This window comes from Melozone crissalis, unplaced genomic scaffold, assembly GCF_028551555.1.
Source record: "Melozone crissalis strain CALT ecotype California unplaced genomic scaffold, PUWL_Pcris_2 ptg000016l_1, whole genome shotgun sequence".
NCBI classification, from domain to species: Eukaryota; Metazoa; Chordata; class Aves; order Passeriformes; family Passerellidae; genus Melozone; species Melozone crissalis.
The window spans coordinates 24,439,244-24,461,484 of NW_026535794.1; the positions used below are offsets into that span (position 1 = coordinate 24,439,244).

A 22,241-nucleotide genomic window follows, 5' to 3' on the forward strand; every position below is an offset into this window, starting at 1 on the left:
TTTAAGGGCTGGAACTGCTGTTTTGGCATTGTGCAGTTGTAGAGCTGTGCTCAGTGTCTGCTCCCAATAAGTTATCCCAGCTACTGGCCCATTTATTTTCTGTACTCCTAGAAGTTAGTAAGTTGGAATATGCATGAGAGCTATTAGTAGCCACTCAGAGAAGAGAATTTTGAAAGGGTTCCCAATTAAAAAAAGACCTGGAATGAATTTATGGTAGCTTACAGGGCTGAGCTGCATCTGGAATGTATTAGTAATATATCTTATGCAAGCAGGCTTTCTGATTTGAGCTCTGTTAGACTTACTGGAACAAGTACGAGGTTTCCAGTGGAGAGAGATATAAAGAGCTAATAATGCTCTTTAGACCAGTGTGCTGTTCTGTTTTCGTCTAATGGATTATGTATTTGGGGTTTTTTGTGTTTTTTAGTTGAATTGGATCTGCATTAGAATATTGCTGTTAAAACCAATTTCATTTCAGAACCTCCTCTATGATAATAGCTGAATATAAATTACCCTTGCGTTTTTGCTCTTCAGTCAATGACTGAAATTCCAGTAACAGCTTTGCATTTGAGCTCTCTAAAGCATGTAATATAACAGATGTAATTATGACATAAACCAGAAGCTCTTAGCTATTCAAGAGAGTTTCTCTTCTTCCAAGAATCCTTCTGGTCTCCTGTCTAATAGAATACCGAAACAGTAGGTGTATCCAAGGCAATGCCCATGTCTTGTTGGTAGGATCCTTGGGTTTTACATTTTTGTGTGTATGTTTTTGTTTTGTCCTGTCATCCTCATAATACTTCCTGATTGAGCTGTCTACTTATTGGATATTCTTCTTAAATATTAGGACAAGGCATCCATAGTGTGTTCTTTGTTTCCTGAGGCCTTCTGTGAGTCAGTTGTGTTGAAGCTAATTTCTCATGAGCTGGATGTGTCAATTTAAATAGTGTTTATTTGGGCATAATGTTGGGAGTGTCTTCCTTGTCTCCTTTATATTTCATAAACTATGGGAATAGCCTGCCTGTGCCTGAATTAAACTCTTTCCATGCTCATGAATAGATTACTGGGAAGCTGCTAGTTGTTCTGTAATAAAAAACTTTTTGATGTATTTTTTATGTATGGATAAGGAAACAATACAGGAAGTTGTTTGCATGAGGTAATGTAATACCTAGTGCTTTCACATGTTGCTAATTCTAAATTACCTGCACATTAAGTGCCACAGTAGACCCTCACTCTTTAACTTTACTGTAGAGACAGGAGAGGCAAAATATTTATTCCTAATGTTTATACATAAGCATGCAAGAAAAATGGGTATTGCACTGTTACTTCAGATGAGCTTTCAATTGTATTTTTTCCTAAGGAGGAGGATTATCCAGGAGCTATTCAACTATGCTTGGAATGCCAGAAAGCTGCCAGCACTTTCAAACACTACAGTTGTATAAGGTAGGGTGACATTGTGCAGATGTCTGCTTTTGTATGATTTTATTTGTGATCGTTGATTCTCATTCTCTAAAGAAAGTTAAATTGAAGAGCAATTTTCAGCTGAGAAAAGTAAAATTGAGGCAGTTGTAAAAGCTTAAATATCCTTTGTATTTTTCCACCTCTCTCTACCATGACTAACCAATCTTCAGTAATAAGAGCACATAATGAACGTTTAGACTATATAATTGTTTTGTAACTTAAAGTGAATTATAACTGTGCTACAACCTCCCGCCTAGAGATACCTGAGCTGAGTTTTTAATGAGAAGTTTCTATTCTGGAATTAATTTGCCTGTAGCAAGATGGCTTCTGCAGGATAACTAATGAAATTAGCAAGTGCAGAGTTTCATGCTGACATGAAGAAATTGCTTTCAGAACCTAAACTAATACAAATATCTGCAGTTTCTAACTTAGAAAGACTCAATGTTTCCATTGCTTTAAAAAAAAAAAAGAAATAGCAGGAAATACTCATAAATTCCAGCAGGAGATGTAGTAACATCAGATTATTATGGAGGTCCATAATAAAGACCTCCATAAGAGAAAGAATAAAGAAACACTGGCTACTCTCTTGAGTGTTTAATGGCAGTTGTTTTTGATGCCTTTTTTTTCTATTTAAACTTTTTTTTGCAGGGTGTTGTACCAAATTTATCCAATGGAAACAAAAAAGGAGGGTGATGGGTGTATCATTTAAATTTAGAGAACTAAGCAGAGATGCTAGAATCTGTCTTTTGATAATTAATGTAGGCCCCTAAGGAGAAGATTCACAGCACAGAGGGAAGTTGTCTAAAATGAGATATGGTGATTATTTAATGAAAACTGTGATTTCTATGCAAGGAAGAGTATCCTGCCTATTTCTTTGTTGCTTTGACCCTTCCAAACAAAAACATAGTAGTCTTTTTGTTCTTTTTTTTATTGCTGCTGAGATTTTTAAGAGATTTTTAAAGATATTTAAAGATATTTTAAAGATATCTTTAAATATAAAGATTTTTAAAGATATTTTCTGAGATTTTTAAAGCTGGTTGTTGCAAAGGTGCAGTGGTGTCTTTCTTTGTCCTAAATAGTTTCTCTTATGGTAGCTGTTTTTGTTATTTTTTTTATACCAAATTTTACATTTTTTTCTGAAGAAGCTTAAATTCTCTTTTTCTGATAGCGTTTCTGTAAGGGGTTCCTGAGTAACAAATAAAAATTACTCTAGTTTGGAAAGATTTGACAGCCTGACCCTTCTGGGTATGTTCTGGTGTAGATCACAGTGCCAAACCAAAACACTTAAATCCAGTTTCTTGGGGGTTGGGAATGTCTTTGAATTTTTGGTTAAATCCTAGCAGGATGGAGTCTTGTCTAGACCCTCTTAACTGTTATATAACTGTTGCATTATAAGCCTAGAATAATCTGCCTTTCAACATAGCAGTGGTGTGATGGTGCTAGTCTGACACAGCAACAGCAGCTTAATGGTTATGATGAATTGCTATGTTGTGACTCAGCAATAGGGTTTTTGGAAGTAAGAAATGGTCTGAAATGTTTATATAATCAGTAATTTTATTCTAAACATTTTTTTCCTTCATCAATAGTGAGTTAAATTCAAAACTGCAAGACACCTTGGAACAAATAGAGGTAAGAATTATTATACTGATGTTCAGTATATGCTAATATTTGACCTCTAAGTGTGTGATACTATTTAATCTCTAAGCACTAGAGCTTTCTAGTTAAATGTTGTTGGCAATTATAGAATGTGTGCATTTCTTTCAAATACTCTCTTTGGATGCTGTAGCCACTGCTTTTCATGTAGACTTTAGTGCTGTAATCAATCTAAATGCTCTACAATATGTTGTGGCCCAGTCCACTAGTTGTGCTCACTGTAAGTGGTAGAGCAGTCAAATGAAAGAAGTACATAACATTTGAAGTATTGAACTTCTAAACAGTTGTGAAAAGTAAATTAATAGCAAGCCAGTAGGTTTGGATAAGCTGTACAAGAGATCAGTTTCACAGGAAATTTTAGAGGTTAGCAAACTGGAAACTGCTGGATAGGACTGTGCTAAGCTGCTGGAAATAAGATTTGAATAGCTGTGAAGGATGAGACTAAGGTTGGTTTAAGTTGGTAGATAGTATCACAAAAGCAAAGGAATATAAAATGTTAAGTGTCTTCCCAGAAACTGGTGGAAGAAAAAGGGAATGCTTTGAACTCCACTACTAGGTAATTTTGAGCTGGAACTTGGCAAGCTTTTTGTAGGAAGTCTAGCAATGTAGGTATGTATAATGTGTATGTGATGCATACACATGTAATGTTTAGCAGGAACCTGAATCAGCTATTTGAGCAGCTGTCTACACCCGTTGTCACATGCTCTTCAGAAAGTCAGACTAGCACCTGTTTTATCATACCTTGTTATTTAATTCACCGTAAAATTAAAATTTTGTCAATTTCCTTCAGTTGTGTCTTTGTACTTCAGCTTTTATGCAAAGCTTTTTTTTGTTCCTTTAGTCTTTCTCTGACAGTGCTTTATTCAGAGCATGTCTGGTTCACAAAAGCTGGTGGAATGACTGTTTTCTTACCACTCCAACACAGGCTGTGTGAGAGTGAGCACTCTTTTTTCCCTCGTGAGCAAATACTGATGTTCCTTAAAAGGAAAAATGCATTTTTACTTCCTTCCAGTAACAGCTTTGAAGAGCAAATTCTGATCTTATCAAAATATGATAAAATGTGCCATATTGGTTGGTGAAAGCAATTCACAGCTAACTAAATAATCACATTCAAGATTTTTATTTATTACTTGTGAATTTATAAAAATATCTTACTTCCTCCCCATGAAAGTATCTTACTTTTTACTGGAGTTATGCCTGTGCATATGGAAGAAACATCATGGGGTCATGAAACATGAAGTCATCCTGGGGTCCATGGAGTATTGCTGAAAAATACATGGTCTAATTAATATACAATAATATTCTGCTAGTTAGGAATTCCATAACGAGTCTTTTCAATAGTTGAGTGCCTCTACTTAAGTGCATTCCTTTTTCCTTTTTTAAATATATTTTTTAATTTAGTTTTTAATATAGATCTTACTTCTATACTAATTTACATATAATGATGGTTTTTGCAAATGCAAGATGGCTTTAGTGAAAGGAACTATTGAAAAATGTAACAGAAAAAAAATAATGTTCTCTGTTTAATAGCTTTGTTCATGAGCAGTTTGATATCTCAGTTTTTTCTTTGTACAAGTGTTCTGCAAGAAACAAGAGAAAGAATTTTTAAAATAACCTATATATGTCTGAAAATCAAATTGCTGAGTAATGTTTTAGAGAAGTTCTGAATCATTAGGTTACTTGTCCTTTTGCCATTTAGCTTAGGGAAGAAGGTAAAATGAACAACCACCACCAAATCTCTAGGATTAGCACCAAAAATATTTTGTGGCTAATGATGTAATTCATGAAAATTTTCCAATGGGTTAATAACAGGCTGAACACCCATCTACTGTGGTTTCTATTTTTAAGAGCAAGACTGTATTGCAAGATCATTAAATAATAAGAATTGAAATGGTTTTAATATTTAGCAAGGAGAGAAAATATTTTTTAATTGTGTATGTTTATGTTATTGATTCATTCTGTTTTTATTTATTGTTGGTTGAAAAAAACTAGGATTAGGTTGTGTATCTGAATATATTGCAGTGTCTACATGAGAATTATGTTACTAAGCTATGTAGTCAAATTCTTGAAAGCTTTATTAGTCATAAAATACGTGATCCTATTCAAGCTTTTTTTTCACTTAGTAGATGAACTTCATTTTCTGCAGAGCTGTTCAGTATGCTCAGACACAGCTCTGCTGCCAGAACCTGTATTTGTGTGTCTCCTTTCTTTTTTGATTCTCTCAGGTGCTGATTGTGCTGATATAGTATTCTATAAATGGCTGTCTTGTCAATGAACTTTAAATTCAGGCAGTGTTAGTTCCATTTAAGAGATGCAGTCAGAGGGTTAAGAAGTCTCTAATGGAATTGAGTGAGCTGAAATCCCCAGATCTGGTTTTTCTTAGGGGTGGAAGTAGACCAGCTTAGAAATCCCAGCTCTGCCATATTGATGTTCCTGGCCTTCTCAAAGTAAACATCACTTTAATTTGACTGCAGAGTTCTTGCTTGTTCTTGGGAGTGGTGGAACTCTTTGGCTGACACTGAAGTACTTACACTGTGAGAAATGACACTTAAGCACCTCAGAAAAGTCCAGTCACACACAGTCTTGGTTACTTTACAACCATAATTATCACACTGTTTAAATAAACATCTTCCTCACTTGTTGTTTAAGTAATGTATTACTTGACCTGTTTTTTTTTTTTAGTGTTTAATGCATTTTTTCTTCCATTTTTATAGGAACAATTGGACGTAGCACTTTCCAAAATATGCAAGAATTTTGATATCAATCATTATACAAAGGTTCAGCAGGCTTACAGGCTACTTGGAAAAACACAGGTTAGTACTGTTAAAAACACAGGTTAGTACTTATCTTCTGAGGAGCTCACGAAGAATAGTCATGTCACAGCATGAAGCTTTGAGTCCTGTGATGGGAATTTATTTTCCTAGTTGTTGTGGTTTAATCCCAGGTAGCAGCTAAGCCCCACACAGCTGCTCACTTCCTCCTTGGTGCAGTGGCAAAGTCAGAGGCAGGCAGGTGTTCAGTCATGGCCAGGACAGCAGGACTCCATCGTGTGTAACAGTGACTTGTGAAGATAAACTTCATCACTCCAAACATCCCCCTGTTCTTTCTTCTTGCCCCAGCTTTTATTACTAAGCATGACACCACATGTTGTGGAATATCCCTGTGCTCAGTTGGGGTCAGCTGTCCTGGCTGTGTCTCCTCCCAACTCCTTGTGCACCCCCAGCCCCCTCCGGAGGGTTGGGGTGAGAAGGGTCGAAAGAACTTGACCCTGTGTAAGCCGTGCTCAGCAATGGCTAAAACATCCCTGAATTATCAACACTGTTTGCAGTACAAATCAAAAACACAGCCCCATGCCCCATACCAGCTACTGTGAAGAAAATTAACTCTATGCCAGCCAAAACCAGCACACTAATGCTGATGTATCTTGCCAAATATATGTATACAAAGGTTTTTATAATGCTCATGTAATTTAACAGTACTTGCTAAAGGTAAGCTCTGTGTTATTGCAACCTGTAGTTTTTTGGACAGATCATAACAGTAAAAGTTGCATATTTCAGCTCTGTTTATACTGCTGTTTGCACTATTCATTCTATTTGGTGATGTGAATACTATTTTTTTATTGCTAGATCTGTTTTTCTGGGTTGTGCACTACCTCTGCCTTGAGTATTTCCATTTTATATTGTACTGTTATCATGACAACAGTGGAACATGTGAGGAGATCGATTTTTGCAGTAATGTACATCCCATGGCATGTCAAACACATTCTGTGAACATGTCCTGAAAGTTACATCTGTGTGTGCCTGGAGCCCTTTCTGTGTATATAAGAGTAGACCTAGGTTCTCCCATAGGATGGAGTTCTCTTCTGTTTGGTGCACTGTCTTGAGGCTTCATTGTCCTTCATATTCCAGGGCATCCAGAATATTTCTCTGTCTGCTCTAGGGTGTCCTGACCCCCAGGGCAGCACTGACTTTGACCCTCATTCATGGAGAAAGTTTCCTAGAATTCAAGATAGACCAGAATCCACAAAAGTGTGAAATAGATTATAGAGAGTAGTGTAAGTGTGTCACTTGGTAAGAAATTTAGGTCTGAGGATTTTTAGTGTGTTGTGGATGGAAGCAAGATGGAGGGTATAGGGTGTCATCCTGAGTTTCTTCTTCATGCTTTCCTTCTTCTTCTTGGGTTTGGGTGGCACTGTAATTGGGCAGAGAAGTATTGCAGGCTCTGTGGGATCATTATTGGGTAAAAAGGGAAAATAATCTAGGTGTCAGTTCTTAATTGGTTAATTTAGTATTAGAAGACCTTGTAACAAGAGTTTGTTGGCCATTTTGTGCCTTCTAATGAAAAGCTGCTGAACTCACAGTAATGAGACTGTTTTACTGATAAGAAATAATAAACATATGAGTCTGAACATGAACTACTGTCTCAAGTGCTTTCAATCCAGACCCAGAGAAACCAATACTTCATACTGATTTGTTTCTCTGAGAAGGAAATTCAGTTTACTTAAGAAGGTATGAAGTATGGCAGCTAATATCAAGATCCTGTGGAGTAAGGAGGATAAGGAGACAGGAAAGTCCTGGAGACATGTTTTGTCAGTGATCAGTGCTCATAGTACAGGCTGAACGTGGTGGTGCCAGGGATTATTTTACTTAGGGAAGATATTCCCCCAGAAAGCTTTAGTTGCTAAAGATCAAGTCAAAGCACATGCCCCTGGTCAAGACAGGACAAGAACCCCAATCATTTTTTATTATGCTTGGCTTTTTTAATGCTCTTTCCAGATTTCAGGAGCATATCTGATATAAGATTGCCTTTCTTGGTTTTTTTTTAAAGTTTTGTTTGTTTTTTTTGCATTTTTCTAATTAGAACCTTTCTAGCAAAGTTGGGTTCTTTTTTTCCTGGCTTGGCTGTAAAACCAGTGCTGCTCTGCAATAGGATAGAAGTGAATTCATCTTCCCATACTTTGTTAATGTGCAGAACTATTGGAATGCCTAAAGACTGCAACTTAAAATCAGGGGAGAAGATTTTTTTAGTGCACTGTATTCAGTTTCTTAGTTACTGAAGAAAAATAGGTACAATGCATTCACTGCACGTGGCATGTTGAGAAAGGCAGATATTTGTTGGAGAGGAATGAAGTTTCTGACAAAACAAAAGTGTTATTTGTTACTGCCTGCTTTTGCTTGCTTTTTTCCACTATAGAGTGACTTGGTTTTGGCATTTTTTTTATTACTAGTAAAGTACGTATTTTGAACTTGTCCTAAAATATTTTAGTTGCATATTTATTCAAATCTCTCCCATATTGACCTCTTCTCAGTAAACAAAATGTCAAGGTCCTTCAGTGTCTCAAGTACTTTTCTTTATTTCATTTATCATTCTGTTTTCTTTAGCTAATTCAGGTTAAGACCAACTATAGGAAATCATCTGTTTTTCAATAGGGTTTAAGCAGAATTGCTTCTTCATTTCTTGTGGTGTAATTGAGTACTCAGCTCTTGTTGGTAGCTAAAAATGGCAAATAGGAAGTAGTTAAACTGAACACTTACAAATCTGCTGATTACATATATGTGAAAACAATGAGAAAATTCAGTTTCTGAAATGGAATAATGTTATGTATAATTTATTAAGAACGGGGACACTTGGTAAATATCCTGACCTGAAACTCAGACATGATTGTGGCAAAACTAATATGTTACATAATCATTAGTCCTTAGTACATATTTCTTTTTCCTGGAAAAGGTAGTCATTTTTAAAAAAAAACAGATGTTGATTTTTCTACCAAAAAGAGGAATTTTATAGGAAATTTATTTATATGATGTGCATGCCTTTCTGTAATGTTTAATTGTACTTTGGGTTCTTCACTCTGGCAAGTGGATGAAGACTTTGTGCTTTTAATTTTAATGATTGCAAAGGAAATATTTTTTATTTACTTGGCAGTGTTTCTAGTGTTCTTCCAGGGAGAAAGAGCATGAATCTCAACTCATGTTATCAATGATTGGGAGGAGGGTAAATGAGTGAGTAAATTCTATAATTAGCTATATTATATTAATATTTGCTAGTGACAGTGTACCAAAAAAGGTAAAGAGGGAAGATGGCAGAGGGAACTGACTTTGCTTGCAATACCTGAACTCTTTTATGTGACCATATTCTAATAATGCCAAGTTCTGTATTTGGTATTTTTGAGACAGAGATTGGAGGACAGGCTTACAAGTGTTCAGTACTGAAAAAGATGTATGTTAAAAGATGATGGCTAAAAGATAATGGCAGATGAAAAATTGAATTTTACTGTTTGGTTTTATGTTACTCCATTTCTTTCAGACAGCAATGGACCAGTTACATATGCACTTCACCCAAGCCATTCACAACACTGTGTTTCAAGTAGTACTTGGATATGTGGAGCTGTGTGCAGGAAACACAGACACCAAGTTCCAGAAGTTACAGTACAAAGACCTCTGTACAGTATGTAATTCTTGCATATATGTATTTTTTTAATCTGATTTTTTTCACTTTTATAGGTGTACGTTTTGTCAGTAGGGAGTAATTTGTTAACCCTATGGCTACTCTAGTTTCTTAATACAGCTTATGACTATTTGAGCTATTTGTTAGTTGTAACTTAATGGTAATTTTGAGTGCACTAAATGTTAGCACCTTGGAGATTTTGTGCACTCCATCTAACAAACAAAGACCAGCATTTCAAAATGTGTCTTCAGTATGATATACTAGTTATTGGAATAACTATTATCTTTGAACTTCATTCCAGTGCCTTTAGGTAGTATTCACAATTTCTCTGATAATGCATTTCAGTAAGAATTCTTGTAAAGATTCTAATTTAATTGGTGTCTTCCCATTATTCCTGACTTTGTATCATTCCCTTTTCATTCTCACATCTAATTTTGCACTTTTGATACCAGGATAAGGGACAGCTATAATATTGAGATGAGAAAGCCTGATGATAGGCAGATCATGGGCTGGGAATATACATATATTTTCCTGTACTGCAAATTTTAAATGCAGTTTCTTGCATATTTTGTAATGTTTTTAGAATGAACGTACACATTTTTAATTCACTCTCTTAATTTTTTCACTTGGGATTTTACTTTTACACCCTGAGAAATTTTCTGAAATTTCAGTGATGGGGAAGAAGTATGTGAGTTATTTTAGGTGGTTCTAATGTAGAATTACCATTTGAAATTATGTTTCTATCTTGAATGTTCTTTAGGATATTTTATTCAGTCACAGATGAAGCCCTCATCATACTTCATCAACTTAAGGACCCACCCCATCAGTTGCAATTTATTAAATTGAAATACAGTCACAAGGAGATTAAAGTTCATATTCTGATCCATTTTCTGTTCTTTCACTTCTCTTATCTCCTGGGATCATGTAGCTGCCACTAGTAATCAACACATCTGCATTGTAAACCATTTTGTTTTAAAGAGGTGCCTCTTTGACTTAAAAAGTTTACATTATCTAAGAGACTTCATATAAATAAAAGTGAGATAAACAAAATCAATTTAGTAGGAATAATTGAATTAAGTATTCATTATTATAATGAGTAAGTTTTTGGATAGTTGGTATTTCCACTTCACTTAAATGAATTCCAGTTGCAGAAAGCCAGCAAACCCTGATCTTTGTTCTCCAGACTGCAGTCCTTTCATCTTTCTGCTATAAGCCTTCAGAGTGTGATTTTATTTTTGTTTCTTAGTTTCTGATGAATTTTTCTTCCAGGTTTTTCTTTTTTTATTTTTTTGCTTTATACTTCTGTATGTCCTTCAGTTTATTTCTCATTCCTTGCTAATACTAATGATACTAAGCCTACTTATTTACACTTACAAACTACTATTGAGCTGCTTCTGACCAGTTCTAAAATCCAGGTTTAGTGTTGCTGTTTATCCTTACACTTGAGTGTGTGGAAGAATCTTTCAGGTACTTGGTACATTTTGTAATACACAGAAGGAGGGTGGCTTTAACTGCATGGTTACAAAATTGTTACCTCATTATTTCTGTTAGTCTTTACTTATACAAAGTTTTAATGACATGATGCTTGAGTTAATGTGACCCTGCAATAGCTGGCATTTTGTATAAATGAAGGTACTCAGATTTTAGGACTTTATTCTACTGAGAATATTGCTGCAATTGCATTGAAATTTATTTTTTAAATTTTTCATTACTATCTTGGTAACCATTAGATATTTAGGAACAGGCTGCAGATGGGAAATTTTTGTCTCTTACTATGCTGTTCAGTGTTGGTTGTTGCCTGTTGTAATGCATTTGTGAAAACAGAGTGCTAAATAAGATGAGCTATCATAGCAATTCAATTTCTAACTTCCTGTAGAAAAAACAGCAGGTTTTCTTCTCATGCACTCAGTTGTTGAGGAATAAATTGTTCAAGACTGAAATATGAGCCCTCTTTGTTTAGTTCAGGTGAGAACCTTCTTCAGGCAGCCAATGCTGTTAACCCAGGATGCCCTTAACATGTAAAGGGTTATGGAGTACTTACTCTAATTAAGCAAGGGAAATAATATAAAATTGAAGTATTCCTTTTGAGGCAGGTATGCTGCTGTGTGCTTCTGAAAATCTGTCAAACTGAACTCATCTAGCTTATTTCCACTGCACATGAGTAGTGGGGGACTACAGTAGCTTTTTTCTTTGGTATGTTTGCATCTATTTCGATGCCAGATACTGAATATTATGATAACGTGAATCTTTTAAAAAAAGAGTAATATTTTCAGAAATTCTTAAGCATTTATGAAAGTTACTCCCTCTCTACTCAGGGTCACTGATTCTTTGTTGAGTCTTTCTTTTCTTAGCAATATGCCATGCTTTTTGAATATTTCTGGAGCAGGGCAAAGCTTTGCTGCTTCAGTCTCAAGTTTTGATTTTCTTTATTCTAGTATAAGCTCAAAGAAATTCAGTTGTTTCCTTAGTTTAAATTGAATTATCTTGGTATTTAGTAAGTAATCCTTTCTTCCTGTCCACCTGAAAGTCAGTATGTCTTCAAGTGTAGTGATTTGCAAAAGAACTTTAGATTTTAGATACTAAAAGCTCTGAAATACAGGAAGAATAACATGAGTTAATAGAGAAAATTGCTGAATTTGGAAGTTGCTTTTTTTTTACTACTACTTTAGATCTCATTCAACCCAGTGGAGTATTTGCCAGGAAGCTTCTCTGTAGCACTGCAGTACAAAAGTCTGTGTCCTTGAACTGACACATAGGGTGGTTGCATCCCTCTGGTAGTGAGATGGTCTTACTTCTGCATCTGTGTCACTGTGAAGTAAATGTAAAAGTAGTTAACATACAGGCCAATTGAGGAAATTGAAAAAGGATGCTAACAAAAACACTTTGTACTTTTGGACAGCATTTGATTAGTTGACCAAAATCAGGAATCTGTCACTTCTTAAAATACATTGAAAATGAAACTGCTGTGTGTCAGCTCCTCTATATAAATTTGAAGAGTTTCTTATGGTTTGTGTTGCTGCAGCAAAAAATGAACACCATTTTGAAGTTTCCCAATGCTGTTTGTTGTTCTGTAGCACATCACATCAGACAGCTACATTCCATGCCTTGCTGATCTCTGCAAAGCCCTCTGGGAAGTCATGCTCAGTTACTACCGAACGATGCAGTGGCATGAGAACCATGACCAAGATGAGGCAGCGGTTGTATCTTCTGGTAAGAAACCTCGGGAACAAAACTTCTGATATTTGGAAATAACTTAAGCTTAAGTTATTAATTTATGTGTTGGTGTCTTTGTGGTCTTGCCCCAGTGCCTTCAGCATTTTTGTTGATAGTGTGCAGTAAGGGCTAAAGCACTTACTGGATTTTTGTAGTCTCCAGTATAAGATTAATTTTTTAATGAATGTTTGTATGTGCCAGTCTTGCAGATATAAATAATTTTATTTTAAACAGTGCTCAGGGAAATGTCCTTCCCTTTTGTGTTGAATCTTAAAAAAAAAGATCATAAAGATAGTTACATTTTCTTCTCTTGTGTCCATCTTGCTGTGATTTTTGCAGATGTAAAATCATGCAGGTACCATAAAGAACTTACTTAATGGAAAAATGGTCACAGTAGACTCCTAATTCAGCCACATATGCACTTACAAAACTAGCTCCCCTTAGAGTCGTTACTTGTGACATCCTGAGGAAAGAAAACAATCTGCACTCTAAAGCCTTCTGCAGGAGCCATTAAGCCTAATAAAGTTATCTATACAGTCAGATGCATAATTTTAGACACACTGCTTTTAAATGCATGCCAGAGTGTTTTGGTATGTTTACTACTAGCTTTCTGTCACTCAGTTTTTAATTTTCTGGAGTTACAGCTTAGCTGTAATGTACAACTGAAATGTAGTGATCTGCTGAATCACTTTTTCAAATACTTCAGCAATGATAAAGCACACAGAAGGGAATTTTAGAAGTACAGTTTAATTTCAGAGGGACTGTAAATATCTACTGGTTGTTGTTTTTCTAAAACTCATTGCTTATTCTATAGTAATTATTGAAACTGTACTGGGAATTCTCATTTCATACTTATTGATTTGATGGCTGTGATATGTGGTAAAGTCAAAGAGTAAAATTCCTGTAGATTGGGCATGTATGTCAGAGGGAACCAGGGAGCCACTTCAGGAGATTATGTTGAAGTTGTTCTTCATATAAGCCCCCAGACTGGAGCAGTAGATGTACCCCTGTATCTGGCTTTTATAGTTTTGGGAACTCATGGCTGTCCCAGTATTGTCCCAGTTAATCTCAATACTCTTAGAAAGTGCCTTAAATGTGTTAAGGGACTCTTGATCTTAAGGCACAAGTACAACTGTAGAAGTGAGAAGCTGGACTTGAAAGACATTATAAATAAAGCTCTTTGTATTTTAGTAGTGAAACTTATACAAAAGAAGTCCTTGGAAAGACAGAATTAAGTATATGTAGAACTTGTTTAATCAAACTGAACATAAAATTAGTGAAATAAAATTATCAACATAATGTGAAATTAATGTCATATTTGTCTATATCTGTGTCATATTTAATGAGCCACTACTTAGTCTATGATTTTGTTGTTTGTATGCTAAACAGCAAATTGCTGTAATATGGGGTTTCATCCCTCAAAATAAGCTACTTACTGGAAAATTTTCCATTACACTATTTGTTGTGGTTAGAGCATTGTTTATGTTTTTAGTAAAGAATCAAACAGAAAATGAATTTTAAAGGGATCTATGCAGATAATTTTTGTTTTCCCTGCTCAAAGCAAAGTGATCTTTGAAGTCACACTACTTTGTGTGAAGGCTTGCCTGGTTTCATAGCATGAAATTTACTGTGATGTTGATGTAATTTACATGTGTTTGTGAGACAATGACTTAACAGAAGACCTGAAAGTGAGTGGTAAAATGATCACTATAGCATTTAAACTTCTGATTTCACATGTGTAATCCTAGGAATAAAGGTTGGTAACAGCTCTAGTATCTGTAAAAGATTCAAAGAAAAATGACAAGAAAATTATGTAGGATGTAAATTCAAATGGAACCATTTTAATTTTTAAAATGTTTCCTTTATAGTACTGTGTAAATTCTGGGCAAGACCTGCTTAGTATTCAAAGAGTGAAGCTAGAAGACAGAGATTTGATTGAGTCCTTTTTTTTGCTTTCCTCTATCATGCAGGGATTAAACAAAAACCTTTTGTTATTACTGCAAGCTGCCTTTTTGAAATTTGAGAAATACTGAAAAACCTGAAGAATCACTGTATTTAAATCAGACATCTAGAATAATGACTCCTGGATGGTTTTGGTCCTTCTTTTTATGTGTAGTTATGAATATATGTGTTCTCTGCCTGTTTCAAATTCCTCAATGCAAAATGTGTAAACGCTTGTGCAGTCCTTGATTTTTCAAGGAAATCAACCTAAATTAATGTGTTTGCATGTGTGAAATTAGCTGCAGTGCAGTTCATTAAAGGACTGGAAGCAAGACCTCTTAGCATGACTGCCCATAAACCAAGACCATTGGGAGACTGACAGAGAGAGAATGTTCCATTGATTATTTTAGTGAACAATAACATCTATATTGCAGTGTCTGTCCAACCATTCCTTCCAGAATGGCAATTTGGGAGTACAGGGACTATGGTCTTGATCTAGAGACCAACAGGTAAAAGATACTGCCTTGTTGAGCATTGCCTTCAGTCTGCAGAAGTACAAAGAGAGGAGGCTGCAGAAACACACAAAGAGTGTGCTCTGGCTGAGATTGCTGGTTTTGTTTCCTTGATAGTCCAGGAAAGGTTAAATCCACTTAAAGGTTTTCTCTTCATAGAAAAGGTTTTCTGTTCATTAGATTCTTAGATTGTTTCTGTTTGTGTTTCATTTAATCTTCCATGGAAGATCAGGAAAATGAATTTGTCAGAATTATTACTTTCAGAAGATGAGCATATTTAGGTACAGTTAGTAAATTATGATTTATGTAGACAGTGGGTAATATTTGTTTTATTATTTTTCTTTCCTAAGGAACATTTTTTGCATGCCCTGCAACAGTAGATATAGTATAGAATTAAGTTTAGGTCTTGTTTGCATATAAAACAGCCTCTTATCATCTCATTTTGAGTTATTAGGGTAGATTCTCAGTTAACCTGCAAAAACAGTCTCACTGTCTTAACACAAGAAAAAGTTGAATGCAGATTTGCAACCTTGAAAAATGAATATCCCTAATATAAACCCAAATTCTGTACTGTATTTTATTATGTTTTTTAATTTTGACGAGGAGTTATTCGATTCACAGTACTGGAACTTTTACGTTCTGGCTGGTTACTGTGCTGGTTCTATGTTCTTGAGTTCCAGCCTTGTGGGCACACTAGCTTAACTAGATTGCCAGTAGTTCTTGGTAGTGTTTGCATGTTCACTGCTGTAATCCCTAGTTTACAAGTAAAGCTTTCTCAGTGTTAAATAAAGTTCATAATTTAATAACATCCAGCCACGCCTTATGACTCCATCTGAAAGAAATCAAGCAAGACCAGCATCCTTCTCAGTATTCAAAATCTGTTTTTTGAATTTAAATGGAGGTACACATGTAGAAGATATAATGTTTTTGTTGCTCCTGTTAAGTTTATATAAATATTTTTTATAATAGGCAATAGTTCTTGTTCTGAGAAACATACTCTGGAAAGGTTCAAATCAGAAACCAGATGGTTGATCAGGAGAAGGATGGTGTACATGATGCTGTTCTACTTAGAAGAACCTGGCCTAGGACTGGGAGAATGAGGCACTGCTGAGTGCTATTTATAATTGGTGATTGTTACAGAAGGAAACTGCTCACTTGACAGTGAGCACTGGATTATCTGAAGGAGATAAAATCAAAACAAGGCCAGACTGCTGTGCTCTATTGTTGTTTTGGTTTAATTGAATTGTCAGTGTCTGATACAAGTCATAACAATTCCTATTAGTGGATGTTTTTGCTTTCATTCTCTTAAGCATGTGGTAGTCCAGACAATGCTGCAGGGTCTGTTCTTCATACCTGAAAAGGCTGATAAAAATCTTGTACCCAGCCTCCCATTCCTTACTGGCCTCTTTAGTAAGGTGCTCACAATATTTACATGATATTCATCTAGACTGCAAGGTCTGGATTCAGGACAAGGCATGACAAGGAAAGAACACTTACATTGTTGATAAAAATTTCACGTTGCTGACAAATGGAGGACATATGTTCATTGTTTATGTTTCCGGGCTCTTCTTCAGTAGACAACAAAATTAAGACATGAAAAATTGCTCTTTTCTCTAAGGAAGGTGAAGCTAAACCAGGAGTTTGTCTGGAAAAAGCTGTGAAGCCTAGTAATGAAGCACTGCAAGGGTCAGTTAGGATGAGCTCTCACTGTGATCCTTGCAGTACATTACTACCCAAGGAGCACTATGGGGACAGGTGTTTGATATGCAGGTGATGGAGCTCTCCTGGTCTGCATTTGCATGTAATGCTTATATGCTTATATGTGCATTATTCATTTCTGTTCAAAAGTTTAGAGCAAAATAGTTCTGGAGTTAGGATAATCAATAATATGGCAATAGCTAAGGAAGTGTAATTCTGTGTAGGATAACTTTCAAAGCTTTTGGAAATACTTAAAATGCCTTTGACCTGAAGTTTCAGATGGCAACAATGTGATTGGAACTGAAGAGAACAGTTTTGATCGCAACTATGTAAAAAAGAAATTGGAGCATGGGCTTTCACGAATATGGCAGGTATGGGGTTTGAATTTTGTTTCCCTCTAAGTATTTATTCCCCCCCCCTTCCACCTCTCCAGTATTAATTATGGTTATATTTATACTAATGTTCTTAAAGAAACGTCTCCAGATTTTTTTTAAAGGGACTTTTTTAAAGTGACCACAGAAATACAATTTCTATGACTCAGTGATTGTAATGCTTCCAAATTCAGTCAGATACCAAAACATAGTAATAGGACTTTTTGTCTGATCCCATTTATTTCAACTTGTGTGCTGCCACACAATCTCTTTTCTTCTCATGTGCTTTTCTCTGTATACTGCTTTATATTTCTGGTTTAACCATAGCTCTGGAGAACCTGGAGCTTTGTGAACCTGACTGGTTTCATGGTATTCCTGGTGTGATTGCTGGATCAGTTTGGTGTGCAGTGTCACCCAAAATGTATAATGTAAAAGCTGAGTTCCGTTTTTGCATTGACAATAAAGCATCTAGGATTGACTCTATCTGTTTTACAAAGTGCTAAAGAAACTGATTATAATATTGTTTTAGAGAAATTACCCATGTTACAGAAAATGGAATTCTACTCTAAATCTCAAAAAAAGAATTTTTAAATGCAGGCAACCAACAAGTGTTAATGAACTAGGCATCCAAGCCTTCACTTTTTGTTTTCAGTGTATTAACTATTCAAAAACTTGATTGTGTTTTGTAGGATGTTCAATTGAAAGTGAAAACATATCTTCTGGGAACAGATTTGTCTAACTTCAAATATGATGACTTCATATTTGTACTTGATGTTATCAGCAGGTATGCTGGTGTGGTTGTAAGACCTTTAAGTACGTGTCCACAAATGAGCTCTGATAAGATAGCACTGTTGATTAAGGCTGACATTCGCATTTTGATGCTAATTTCATTCCAATGTGCTGATAGCTTGAAGACCAATTCTTCTATATGTGAGAGTTTATGAGGATCTATTTAGGAGAGGTAGCATGAACCACTTCGCTGCTTAAGTGTGATATGATTTCAGTATTGTCTGCTTTTAAGATAAGGTATGTGCAGGTCTAGCCATTTTTTTCTAAGAGCTTTTAAAGGGGATCTGAGTCAAGCAGAAAAAATGATGTGATACTGCCAACCTGTACAATATTATATCCTTCTTTTTTGGTAATAAAATGATGGATTGAGACTGTGAACTGACAGCTTGCCCTGTGTAGCAGGCTCTCAAAAATACATTTATTTTGCTTATGGCTCTTTGTCTCTATGTGTATGGCACACAGTGATAGCATTTGAAGGAAAATGAGACATAGGACTTTAGTGGAATGCAACCTTAACATTGCAATGCAACGCTGGTACTCTGTGTTTATGAAGATACATCTACACTCACAGTTGGAACAGCAGTATTAAGAAATCAATAAAAATGTCTAAACTTTGTTTTATTACTCTAGGCTGATGCAGGTTGGAGAAGAATTTTGTGGCAGTAAGTCTGAAGTTTTGCAAGAATCTATCAGAAAACAAAGTGTTAACTATTTCAAAACATACCACAGGTGAGGCTATTATATGTGTAGTAGATGATTCTAAAGACATTTATTATTGTTGGGTAAATGCTTTCCAGAGGAATTCCGCTGCATAATGTTCCTGCATTGAGGTTGACTGTAGAGTATGTTTTCTGATGACAATAAGGCTCTGAACCGTGGAGAAGGGGAGAGGATAGAGAAGCCTTTGCTTCCATTGTGTTTGTGGAAAGCTGTAGTTCTGCAGCAGGCAAGTCAGATAAAGATGAACAACTTTTTAATGTAGAATTTCAGTAGTTTTTTAGGTTGCTTCTTTTCTGGTGGCGTCCTGAGAAGGAATGCCTCTGAAGTCCATACTTTGTAGCAAAATTGTGTCTTCTTATTCTATGCTATTGTTTAAGAAGACTCATCATGATTATGACATCATGAGAAGACTTATGACTATGAAGTGTTTTCCAATGTGCAATTCTGACTTGAATCAAGTAAGATATTTAGAACTGAGTCCAACCTTTTGAGCCTTCACGTGTCTTCACGGCTTGTTCGTTGACAGGGTATAATTACATTTCAGTCAGCTCTGTTGTCATATCACTTGAGGCCAGTCATGTGTTGTCGTGGACAAGCATTCTCTGGACTCAGATATGATATATGGTTATAACAGCATTGAGACTTATCTTTCTGTTTGTTTGTTTTTGTTGTCTTGATTTTAGAAATGTTTTGATTTGGGTGATGGACAACTTTGTAATTCTAGTTGTCTAGCATTATGTTCTTTCTGTGTGTAAAAACTAGGAAGATGTGAGAAGATATACAGCCTTCCATGTTCTAGGAAATGCTTACTTTCCTAGTCTTGATCTGTTGCCCTCTTGTTTGGGAGCTGTCATACAACTAATACATCCAGAGCCATTTGAGAAGTCTTAGGCTTTCTGCCTAAAATCCATGAAGTATGAAAATTAGTGCAAGGAGGACATGAAACAGTGTCTAAATTCAGAAGATGAGAATGTGGTTTGGAATTTCTTCCAGCTTTGGTAGTTTTGCTGCTAGGAATTCTTTCTCGTCATTTGATAAAGGCATCATTTCCAGTTGTCTGAAAAACTTGAGCCTTAATTAGATCCACGTTGTCAGAAGATGCCACTTATTTTTATTTCTTGAAATTTTTCCTAATCCTAGGCAGAATTTCATGAACTGATTTTGGTCTACCTAACCATATTTTAACACTGACTTATCACATAGTGCCTTTTTGGGTTAAGTAAATATAATTTTGACTGTTACAGTCCTGTGTATGTTTAACAGTTTAAGTAATCATAGGCTAATTTTCTGAATTATCTTTGAGTAAATAAAGGTTAAGGAACACTGCTGGAATGTGTATAGAAATAGCAATTTTTTTGTAATAACTTGTTTTTTAAGATAATGTAATTCTTGTGAAAATAAATATTTATTGACATGAATTAAATTATATGAAACTTTTTAATACTTTCTACGTGTTTTGTGCTGCAAGGGTATTGTGAAGATTAATTGGCTGATGTTTTCATTATCAGAAGGAAAACCATAAAAACCCTGTCTCACAGCTATATCCCCTAGGTTGTTTTATATAAAGCTTTAAGCATCTTACCTTTTCAGATCAAGCTAATGTGGCTTTCACTTCTCTTGGGTATTTAATTGGAGGGGGAAAAAAAAGTAGGAGTGCTTTTAAGGATTCATTAGTACATGAAAGCTACACAGAACTGAAATGCTCAGAGTCCAGGAGTAATCAGTTCTTTGTGTAGTTTGACATATCTGGCCTCCTGGGCAATATGGTGTTATGGAGAACTGCCAACATAGAGAAAATATTGAAAGGAATTGGCTGTGTGATTCAAAAAACATAGAAGAGAACATACTACTAGAGCATACAGGAAGCCTTTTTTTTGAGTGCAAGCTGATTGTTCTGATAAATCAGAATGGGCTTTTGGCAAAGAGCATCAATAAGATGATTTTTGAAATGCAATTTACTTTGCACTGATACACTTGTAAAAAGATGTGTCTGATCACTTAAGCTTTTCAGAGAATGAATGCATCAGGTCTTCATGCATTCCCCTTTCTAAATGTAAGGTAAAAATTAAGAACATTTGTTTAAGTACTCTGTCAGAGCCTTGGTTTCAGATTCTAGATGCTACAAAACCTGTTGTGTGGCTTTTGAATGTTTGCTTTTCTATGACTCTCACCTCAGTCTCCCTCACAAAGATTTTTAATCTCTAATGCTGGTTTTCACAGTATCTCTGTCTGTTGTTTCTGTTGACTTTACTGTGAGAAGATCTGCAAGCTATGGGTGCTCAATGGCCTGAAAATAGCACTTAAAGTCTATTTGTGTTTAACTTGGGAATTTAAATAAACACTGCAAACTGTAGTCGCAATTCAACACATTGCTTATCTCATTGTGGCAAGCAAATCTTAATTTTAGTGGTGGTTGTAGTTCATTATTGAAGTTGTGGTATTCCTAGAATATTTTATTGCCTAATTAGAAACCCAGTGCATAATTTACCAACTGTTACTTGTTAAACAAAACCATATGCCCTATATTAAGAGGAAAAGATAGAGCAGTGTGATCCCAAAAAGCATTCATTGCTGTCTTTTCCTATATGTTCCATTTATGTGGCAAATTTTTTTTCTTTATCAAAGATATTTCTGCTTATGACAGAGTGAAGGTTTTTCTAGTGATTAAAAACAACAGAAGAAATACAGAGATGTAATGGCTTGATTACTTTTCCTTATTACTGTATTACTGATACCAAAGTAAAATTAAGCTATGAAGAAAATTAGAGACTAATAGCCATTTCAGTTTTTTCTTTGAAAGGTTGGTATGTCTGTAGAATATTATTTCTTTCCACTTCCCTTTACTATCTGTTGGCTTCAGTGTGTTTGAAAGAAATACCTGTCTTATGTGGGCTCTCAGAAGCTGTTGTGCTTCTGGAGTGTTTGTATATATTATATTGCTTTCTACAGTTTACAGAGGAAAAAGATCCAGTATTTCTGCATAATTGTAGCTGTCCCTCTATAATTTGTAATGATTTTGACTAAAAAAATCAGTTTACAAATTTTGGAGATAGTCTCAAAGAATATCATTCTCTGGAGGTGTCATAAAAAATATTCTGCTTTGGTAGCCACAGCTTTTGAGTGGTTTGTCAGTTGGAAGAGTTGCCTAAATACTTGTTTTAAAGTGTAACTTATTGTACAGTTCTGGAAGGAGTTTTTCACTGCAGAAGTGACGTAATGGCCAATTTTGTGATTTACTCTTTCTGCCAATTAAGAGTATTCATTTGTGTTTCAGAACCCGTCTTGAGGAACTAAGAATGTTTTTGGAGAATGAGACCTGGGAACTTTGTCCTGTTAAATCAAGCTTTAGTATTTTGCAGCTTCACGTACGTTCTATGCATAAAATTTACAAATGTATTAATATTTAATAACTGAGTCACAGTGTTCTAAGAAGTAGTAAGAT

General features: G+C 35.4%; 1 protein-coding gene across 1 annotated transcript in view; it reads left to right on the plus strand.

Moving 5' to 3' along the window:
- The window catches only part of VPS50 (VPS50 subunit of EARP/GARPII complex), an 82,993-nt gene that overhangs the window by 20,544 nt on the left and 40,208 nt on the right, over positions 1 to 22,241 (plus strand). The window contains exons 9-17 of the mRNA XM_054273473.1: positions 1,355 to 1,437; positions 3,042 to 3,084; positions 5,823 to 5,921; positions 9,415 to 9,555; positions 12,630 to 12,765; positions 17,193 to 17,290; positions 17,980 to 18,074; positions 18,710 to 18,808; positions 22,074 to 22,164. Coding sequence (XP_054129448.1) covers positions 1,355 to 1,437; positions 3,042 to 3,084; positions 5,823 to 5,921; positions 9,415 to 9,555; positions 12,630 to 12,765; positions 17,193 to 17,290; positions 17,980 to 18,074; positions 18,710 to 18,808; positions 22,074 to 22,164 — 885 coding nt within the window. The remainder of the gene's footprint in view (positions 1 to 1,354; positions 1,438 to 3,041; positions 3,085 to 5,822; positions 5,922 to 9,414; positions 9,556 to 12,629; positions 12,766 to 17,192; positions 17,291 to 17,979; positions 18,075 to 18,709; positions 18,809 to 22,073; positions 22,165 to 22,241) is intronic.